Below are 9,955 nucleotides of genomic sequence, written 5' to 3' on the forward strand. Positions count from 1 at the left end.
TCCCTTGGGTTGTGCCTGGAAGCAACCAGAACATTGAACATTAATGTGTTTATGTGGTTTGTTAGAGCCATCTGTTTGCTAAAGTATTCCCTAGACATCCTACCTTTAACATGAGAGAAAGAGCAGGAGTGTAAGTGTACACAGGTGTGAGTCATTCCAATCTATAAGTCACTCAGCCTCAAGTGGAATCCCATCCAGACTGGACTGAACTGCTCTAGGAATAAGTCATATTCTTGGCAGCAACCCACAGAAATGTGGATTCTTAGTCCGTTCAGCAGCTCTCATCACTGTGGGCTCAGATGGTTTGGGTAGACTGTAGCTACTGGCAAACCAGTCCCTGAAGTAGAAAGTCGTCTACTTCTGGTGGGTCATTTCAGAGTGTCTGTTAGACATTCTCGTTCACTTCTAGTGATGAGAGTACTGGCACTGCTAGCTCCTTGCTTTGCTGTGTGGAAAGAAGGAGTGGCTGCCCAACCAACTGTTGGGTAGGCTCTTTGTGGGCTGCCCCTGGCCTTTTGAGGGTGCTGATCACTTGGTCACCACAGCCTTTCTGCTGACTAGTTTTAATAAAGGAGTTTTTGCTGCTTTGTGTTTTTGTTTGTTTGTTTTTGTCATTTTTACCTGCAGAACTCAGAGAATTAAATAATTAAAAATTAACTAATGAGCTAGGGATGGGTGGAGTGGTAGTGCACACTTTTAATCCTAGCACTTGGGAGGCAGAGGCAGGCAGATCTCTGAGTTCAAGGCCAGCCTGGTCTATAGAGCTAGTTCTAGGACAGCCAAGGCTACACAAAGAAACCCTGTCTCAAAAAAAGACAAAAAATTTGACTAATGTAAGATTTCATGATTGTGTAAATGTAAAGGGAAACGTTAAGACAGGGCAAGGACAACATGTCCTTGGGTCACAGCCTCCCGAGAGGCACTTAGCTGTCAACTGAGTCTTGCAGCCTTTGTACTGTTTAGATCTATTGTCCCAAGTTACCATCAAGAATACACTATCTCTGCAGCTCTTGAGCTAATAGCCACCTGCATAGCTTCCCATCTTGTGATGCAAACAGCATGCGTTACTAATGCATGAGTATTAGCGAGGACAATGTATACCTCTTAGAATCTGTTCTGTTAAAACCACTGGAGAGAACGTGTCTTCTAGAGTCCAGCACTCAATGCATCTTAGCTCTGTTGCTATACTGAGTCAGTAATAACATACTTTGGGAAAATTTAAAACAGTGGCTAAGAGTTCAGGAGAGAAGCTGGGCATTACAGTTCACACCTATGCTCCCAGCACTTAAGACAGTCAGAAGTGCTGAGAGTTCAGGGCCAGCCTGGTCTGTCAAGTTCCAGACCAGCCAGGATATATGTACATAAGACACATGGGGTTGGGGGGGGGATGAGAGTAGAAACTGTAACTCATTTGCTTTCCCTTTAAATCTTTTATGTAAGAAAAATACTTAGTCTGGACCAGTGAGCACTGACATGGGAGATACATGCTAAGACCCTTGAACCATAGTAGAGACAATATGGGGTTCTGTTGAGACTGCCCCTGGAGGGCTGCCTTGCATATGTGTGTGTCAGCAGTTTGTGGCCGGTGGTCTGCTTTGGGGATAGATTATTTATGTCCTGTTGCAATACCAAGCTGGTTTCATCTTTTTTTTTTCTTGTAAACTTCACAGCTTCTAACCGAAAGTCTTCAGTTGGTGTGAAAAAGAACAGCAAGAGCAGAGCACTGACGAGGCAGTCCATGCCAAGAGTCCCAGCGGCTTCCAACTCTACCTCACCTAAGCTAGTGCACATGAACAATTCCAGGGTACCAAAGAAACTGAGAAAGCCGGCGAAGCCTTTACTTTCCAAGATCAAACTGAGGAATCACTGCAAGCGGCTGGACCAGAAGAGCACATCCCGGAAGCTCGAGATGGGGAACTTAGTGCTTAAGGAGCCCAAAGTTGTGCTATATAAAAATTTGCCAATTAAGAAAGAGAGGGAGGCAGAGGGACCAGTCCATGCTGCAGTGGGGAGTGGGTGCTTGACTAGACATGCTGCGAGAGAACACAGGCAGAACCCTGGGAGAGGTGCTCACTCGCAGGGCGACAGTTTGCCCTGCACCTACACAACCCGGCGCTCTTTGAGGACAAGGACAGGTCTGAAGGAGACCACTGACATCAAGCTTGCACCAAGTCCCTTGGATGGCTATAAAAATGGTATACTGGAACCTTACCCAGACAGTGGCCAGCAGCCAACCCCAGAGGTGCTGGAAGAACTGGCTCCTGAGACTGCTCTCAGGGAGGAAGCATCCCAGGAGTGTCCCAAGAGTGACTCCTGCCCTTCACGAAAGAAATTTCGACAAGGGAAACCCGTGAAACACTTAGCAAAGACAGAGGATTGCAGTCCAGAGCACAGCTTCCCTGGGAAAGACGGGCTGCCAGATTTGCCAGGGCCCCATCCCGACCAGGGTGAGCCCAGTGGCACGGTCAGGGTGCCTGTGAGCTACACAGACTCTGCTCCCTCACCTGTTGGCTGCTCCATTGTCACACCCGACAGCTTCACAACAAAAGACAGCTTCAGAACTGCACAAAGTAAAAAGAAGCGGCGGGTCACCAGGTACGATGCACAGCTGATCCTAGAGAACAGCTCTGGAATCCCCAAGTTGACGCTTCGCAGGCGGCATGACAGCAGCAGCAAGACAAATGACCATGAGAGTGATAGTGTAAACTCCTCAAAAATCAGCATCAAGCTCAGCAAAGACCATGAAAGTGACAGTAACCTCTATGTTGCAAAGCTTAGCAATGGGGTTAGCTCGGGGCCAGGCAGCAGCTCTACTAAGCTCAAGATTCAACTCAAGCGGGATGAGGAGAGCAGGGGGCCATGTGCAGAAGGGCTTCATGAGAACGGTGTGTGCTGCAGTGACCCCCTGTCCCTGCTAGAGTCCCAGATGGAGGTGGATGACTATAGTCAGTATGAGGAGGACAGCACAGATGACTCGTCATCTTCTGAGGGGGAGGAGGAAGAGGAGGACTGTGAGGATGACTTCGATGATGACTTCATCCCTCTTCCTCCCGCAAAGCGGCTGAGGCTAATTGTTGGTAAAGACTCCATAGATATCGACATTTCTTCAAGGAGAAGAGAAGATCAGTCTCTAAGACTGAACGCATGAGCGCTCACTCATTGTCCTGGGGAACTAAAAAGTAAAAATCCCAGCCACAGCTTCTCAGCGCAGCACTTCTGTGGTCTCATCACCTGTAGGCATAATACTGTAGAAAGTGTACAGCATCCTGACTCTTAAGTCTGATTTGTGCAAATTTTTATTGTACTTTTTAAATAGCCTTCTTATGTGCAATTCCGAGGGAAAGCCCTGTTGTAAGATAGAGGCTCCAGTAAACTATCCAGTGACAGCAGCTCTCCACATAGGACCTTCAGACACTAATGTGGTTACACCATGTTGTCACCTATGAGAGCAAGCGCCAGCCAGCCTTCTTCCGTAGATGACTAAGCCGTAGTTAGGGCGGAGCAGAGCAGCCTTGTGGGAAGGGTTTCCAGCATCTGCTCCTATCACCAGCATTGACCTCTGGCTTTTGGTTTATTTGCTAGATGTTTCCCCCTTGGAGTTGTGTCGGTTTCACACTGTTTACCGGCCCAGGTGTCCTGTCCGTGGCCTTCGTTATCATAGCAGACCATTGGCTGGAAGTCAGATTGATTTCTTTGAAGAAAAAATTAACTTAAATGCAGTCTTCTGCGTGACAGCTCCTTCTCAGTACATTATATGTACGGGCTGGTGGTGTGCAGGATGAGTTTTCAGAGCAACTTATTTATTGCTTGTCTTGTAAATTAAAGACCGTGTATTTAACACTTTCCAATCCTTTTAGATAAAATTGTTCTTTGCAAGAATGATTGGTGCTTATTTTTTCAAACCTTTGCTGTGAACAGCGTGGCGACAGCGAGCAGCGTTTGTCTGATGAACTCCAGCTATCTTAATTTGGGTCTTCAAGTTTCTGTTGCACTTGTAAAATGCTACAAGGAATATTAAAAGAAATTATTCACTTTAACTTATAATAGTTTATGAAATAAGAACCTGAGTCACAGCTTTTGTTCTGTGGTAACCTATACAAACATTTGTCTTTGGGATTCAATGTAAAGAGCTGAAAACGATGTATATGTTGTAAATATTTGTGTGTTGTGAGAAATTTTTGTCATAAGAAATTAAAAGAACTTACCAGGAAGGTTTTTAAGTTTAGAAATATTCATGCCAATAAAATAGGAAATTATAAATATATAGTGTAAGCACTGCATCAGTGGGCGTTCTTGGCTTATGTTAGTTTATTATGAAAGTATCAGATTTTTTTGATTATATTATCAGTCAAACAAAAAGAGGAGTCAGATTTAATTTGTTTTTGAAGCACTTTGAGAAGAGAAATTAACTTTAACTTAATGAGCAATTTTTGATTACTGCTTTATGTTCGATACAGGCTTGTTTGTTTCTCTGGATTATTTTACAAATCAAAGAATTTGAGAATATCAGTCAGTCTGTAGCAGGTGTTTGACACCAGTGGGTCTGTTTATTTCCTGGGAAATATGTAGGTACCCTTTCAGATAGATACATAGTGTTCCTAAACGACACAAGCTAGTGGACTCTGTTCCGGCGTGTCAGAAGGGACCTGCAGGGAGGGAAAGGTCCAACAAAGAGCTTCTCAGTGCTTCCCTGTTGCTGACGACACTATGGTATTCAGCTTGGGGACACTTGGATCCTTAAAACCGTTGCTTAGAGGTTCCAGTTACAAATTAGTAAGATTCATGAGTGTTTCTAGGATACGATGTCTTTGCTCCTGTGCATGATAGAATCCCTGCTGTGGTCCTGTACAGTCTTGTCCTTGCCATGCGGTCTCACCCTCTTGGGTGTCTATCTCACTGGTAAGCAGAAGGGAAGACAGCATGCTCGCGCGCACACACACACACACACACACACACACACACACACACACACACACCCATTTGCTATAGCCGTGAAGAAAGGCAGCCCTGTGTCTCAAGATCTCCTGTGTCAAGGCATCCAGAACACCTTCCATGATGCTTCCAGTCCCCATGGGATCCCCAAGTGTAAGTGTGAGCCACGTGCCACCTCCAGGAAGCTGAAGGTGAGCTTAGGAGCCTGCACAGGGCAGCTGGTCACCTGCATTCCCATGTTCTCTTGGGCTGTTGAGACTAAATCCTCCCGTTTCTTTGAATACCAACAATAGCCATTTCAGGAATTTCAATCTTAAGGAAAAAGTAACAAAATAACATATTTCCCATTTTCTCCATTTTTAAGCTTAATTTTAGTAACTTATTTATGATGTTTATTTTAGTTTTGTTGTGGCCTCGTCTGGAGGCCGACCTTCCCATGGGTCTAAGAGCAGTGACATTGTGAGGAGTTGCTGCCTCTCAGGAGTTGTATGCACAAGCATTCAGCAGTGCTGCTGATGCCGTCTAGGGAACCTTATTTCCGTTTCTCAAGGCAGGGGCCTCAGACTGTTCTCGATCTGCTGTAGAACTTCACTGTGGGGGTGCCAGAACCCCACACTCTTGACCAGTCTGGAAGAGGTTACACTCAATAAAACTCTCAGCTCGAGCTTATGCAATGATTGGTAAAGTTTTTGGCAATTGTAAGAATTAGGAAATGATCCTAGAAATATATGTAAAGTATTCAATTTTCAATCATTTTTCAAATTACTGTTTTAAATTGTTTTGCTGAGTTGTAATACTTTTGAGATACAATGTATTCCTTGTACTGAAAGAATGAAAAAGGACTTTTTCAGCATTTGAGGTAAGTTCTTTAACGTTTCATTAAAAAACATTTTTTACAAATATTTTGTACATGCACTTGCAGTATTGAGGTTAATCATTTTAATAAATTCGGAAATTAAAATGATCTGGTCAGTGTCCACTGTGTCTTAAGAAGTCTTCCACCAGGTGCTTCCAGGAAGCAGTTTGTGAATTGGGGTGAGCCATTGTACCTGTGACCATGAGTAAGAGGGGCCTGACTCACTCCCTCAGAATGGAGGGACCATGTCTTTCACCCCAGAAAGGCTGCTTTCAGCACCCCAGACACATCAGGGCTTTTTTTCTCAGTGTGTTACCGGGCTTCCACAGTTCACCAAGTTGCCTGGAAACCCTGAGACTCCCTCCTCAAATCTCAACTTTTTGTGTCCAGTATATGTCCTGCTACATAGGCTGCCAGTCAGATTCAGGTGGGTCGGAACTTTTGTAGCCCCTATGAAAGGGCAAGTGAGCTCTTGGCATGAACGAGAAGGCTATAGCCTCCCTCCCCAGTGTCCTAGATCCCGTGGGCGATGGACAGCAATAGATCCCAGAAAGCAGCAAAGGACCAAATGAATGACCAGAGGGTAGATGAATGACCACCCTCCAACCCACCTCTGCCACACTCACCCTCCCAGATCACTTAAGCTTTTTTTATATAACCCAGACTGCCAGTTGAGGACAGATTAAGAGATTCTCTGTGTCTTTATCAGTTTACTGCCCAGGCTCAGCCATGGTAGATGGGAGTGGCCCACCATAGTCTGCTCTACTGAAAAGAAACCATGCTTTGCTGGGTCACATAGGTTCAGTCTGAGACATGAACAGGCAAGTCCTTTTTAGTACGAGTAATGGCTTTTTTTTTTTTTTTTCCAAATACATTGAGCACCTTTTAGGCATCTGAAGTTAGGTAAGATTTGAGTTAAAGATGAGAGTTGTTTAGGATAGACAGCCCAGGCCTCCCACACAGGAAGTGCTGCACTGGACACCATTTGTCCTCTGTGACCTTAGATAGCAGTTGGGAGTCATTTTAGGAGGACCAGGCTAGTGGGGGAGAGTGGAGAAGTCTAGCTTGGGGAATCACTACTTTCATTAAAAGACTGCAAGTTTAACCAAGGACAATGGAAGTTACCACAGAGTAAGAAAGGAGGTGAGAGGAGTTAGTTATTCAGAGCTAAGAATAACGGAGGGATTAAGAACTGTCTTTCTGGGGGTTGGGGATTTAGCTCAGTGGTAGAGCGCTTGCCTAGCAAGCACAAGGCCCTGGGTTCGGTCCCCAGCTCCGAAAAAAAAAAAAAAAAACTGTCTTTCTGGCTTGCAGCTACAAGAGGAGTCCACGGGACTGGAAAGATACCTCAGTGGTTAAGAGCAATTGTCCTTAACAGAGGACCCAGGTTGGTTTCCAGCACCCACATTGTGGTTCACAACCTTAGGTAACTCCATCTCCAGGAGACCCAATACCCTCTTTTGGCTCCCATGGGCAACAGGCATACATGTGCACACACACACACACTACATATATACATACATGTAAGCAAAATGACAATATACATCTTTGTATAAAAAGGAGTGGGTGTGTTGGCATATGCCTTTAATCCCAGCACTTGGGAGTAGAAGTAGGCAGATCTCTGAGTTCAGTTCCAGCCTGGTCTATGTAGGGAGTTCTGGGCTAGCCAGAGCTACATTGAGACTCAAAAATACAAAAATGAGGCAGGTGTAAGTGGGAGGTCCACACCTTTCCAGGATAGCACAGGCTTCCCATGAGACTACCAAGAGGAAAAGGTTAAGGGCGTGGAGGAGAGCCAGGCCACTTCAGAGCTCTGCCCTGTCTATAAGCAATAGGCAGGGTTGGGGGTTTAGCTCAGTGGTAGAGCGCTTGCCTAGCAAGTGCAAGGCCCTGGGTTCGGTCCTCAGCTCCAGGAAAAAAGAAAAAGAAAAAGAAAAAGAAAAAAAAAAAAAAACAAGCAATAGGCAAGGTCATCTGAGGGAAAGGTGAGGTCTGAGGTTTTGGGAAGTGTGAAATGGACAGTAGGAATGTAAGCTAGCTATAGATTCCCAGTATAATTGGTTAAGTATTTACAGTCAGCATCCAAACATCCGTGGGGTTCCAACTGATTGCACTGATCAGTGAATCTAAGACCAGCAGGAGCCTCCAGAGATAGTGGGGTCAGAAGGCATAGAGGTTAGGGTGTCAAAAACGTTGAGCCAGGCATAAAACTCCACATCTGTGGGGGCAAGTGGACCATGCCACCAAACAGAAGAACTGGTAAGTTCAAAGCAGGTTCAAAAGCCCCCAGTAAATCTCATAAGTGAGAATGGCAGGTGTGGAACCAACGCCCAGCCAGACTCTACCTGTCCTGGAACATGTAACCATGACACCCCACTAAGAGAACCATGACAACTGGTCACTTAGCATAAAAACTATAGAGTTCTCTATGCTAATGTGAGGCTAGATAGGCCCCAAGTGTTTGGCCAATGAGCTTCCCTTCCTGCAACAGTATTTAGTCCCTGGTTCATCCTTAGTAAGCCATATGCATTCACATCCACCATAAAAATAAAGCAGTTTGGACAAGCAAGGGCCATTTCCTTCAACAAGGATTGCAGTCAGGGGGAGGTCTTTGCCTAAATTTCCCAGAGAAGGCCTTCTCTCTCTCAGCTCCTCAGTATTTATTTATTATATATAAGTACACTGTAGCTGTCTTCAGACACACCAGAAGAGGGCATCAGATCTCATTACAGATGGTTGAGAGCCACCATGTGGGTGCTGGGAATTGAACTCAAGACCTCTAGAAAAGCAGTCAGTGCTCTTAACCACTGAACCATCTCTCTAGCCCTCACATTCAGATTCTAACCTCTGCCTGTTAAATATGAGTGTCTAGGTGGGAATAAATTTTGACAAGGGACAGACAGTCTAAGTGAAAATGAGGCAGACAAGTAGTAGAAGCAGTTCCGTAGCTTGCATGGGTTTGTGCACACATCCACCTTCTAGCAATGCACTTGGCAACCTGAGTTTTACCTGCACATATATGACAACATCTTACTCCAGACAATGTGCCTAGCAACCTGTCATCCACACTGGAACCTTTTAATGCAGTGGATCTCAACCTTCCTAATGCTGTGACCCTTCAATACAGTTCATGTTGTGGTGACTCCCAACCAGAAAATTATTTCATTTCTACTTTATATTTTATGTATTTTTTAAATGTCTTTATTTTATATATGTGAGTACACTGTCACTGTCTTCAGACACACCAGAAGAGGGCATCAGATCCCATGACAGATGGTTATGAGCCACCATGTGGTTGCTGGGAAGTAAACTCAGGACCTCTGGAAGAGCAGTCAGTGCTTTTAGCCGCTGAGCCTTCTCTCCAGCCCTGCTTGCTACTTTACAACTGTATTTTTTCTACTGTTATAATATTTGCTACTGAATCATAATATGTGACCCCAAAATTGTCACAACTGTAGGTTGAGAACCACTGTCTTAATGACACTTGAACTTGGACTGTTTATAGTCAAACATACTCCATATATATCCAGGTAGAATAGAACGGCCAATCTGGCCTAAACTGGTTTGGATGTGTATTCAAATGAGGCAAATTGTGGACTTTTAAGGAGAACCCCTTATTTATCAGGTTATGCCTATGCATAATTGGGTGTGCATATGATCACAGTCAGATGCATTATGGGAAGGGCATGTGCAGTGAGTGAAGACCTATGTGGTAGAAGCCTGACAATCAAAATGAAGAGCCCCCCAAAGTATGTCTCTAGTTACTAAACTCCTACTCTTGAACCCCATAAAAGGCACTCTTAAAGGTAAATGAGGTTCTTGTCTCTTCACTCATGAGGCCACTGCTCCTCCCCAGTACATTTGGATATCTTCCATTGCTTTGCTTAAATCAAATTTCCTCACAACTTTACAAACAGTGCAGGGGTTTTTTTGTTGGTGGTTTTTGTTTGTGTTGTTTGCTATTTGGACACGGGGTTTCTCCATGTAGCCATCACTCTCCTGGAATTCACTTCATGGACCAGGCTGGCCTCAAACTCAGGTCTGCATGCCTCTGCCTTCTGAGTGCTGGGATTAAAGGCCAGCGCCGCCACCACCCGCCAAGCCAGTGCAGGCTTTTATTTCCTCCTCCCACCCCCCTCCCGCCCTCAGGTTGATGTGAGGAATCCT

At 45.0% G+C, this 9,955-nt stretch overlaps 1 protein-coding gene across 7 annotated transcripts in view; it reads left to right on the forward strand.

Annotated features, from left to right (window-relative positions):
- Window positions 1-5,896, forward strand: part of Kmt5b (lysine methyltransferase 5B) — a 49,371-nt gene extending 43,475 nt beyond the window's left edge. For all 7 annotated transcript variants that reach the window (NM_001108512.2, XM_039083667.2, XM_039083648.2 and 4 more), the window contains one exon: window positions 1,671-5,896. In NM_001108512.2, coding sequence (NP_001101982.1) covers window positions 1,671-3,148 — 1,478 coding nt within the window. In that variant the 3' untranslated portion in view covers window positions 3,149-5,896. The remainder of the gene's footprint in view (window positions 1-1,670) is intronic.
- The last annotated feature ends 4,059 nt before the right edge of the window (window positions 5,897-9,955 follow it).

The sequence above is a fragment of the Rattus norvegicus genome, chromosome 1, assembly GCF_036323735.1.
Source record: "Rattus norvegicus strain BN/NHsdMcwi chromosome 1, GRCr8, whole genome shotgun sequence".
Classification (NCBI taxonomy): domain Eukaryota; kingdom Metazoa; phylum Chordata; class Mammalia; order Rodentia; family Muridae; genus Rattus; species Rattus norvegicus.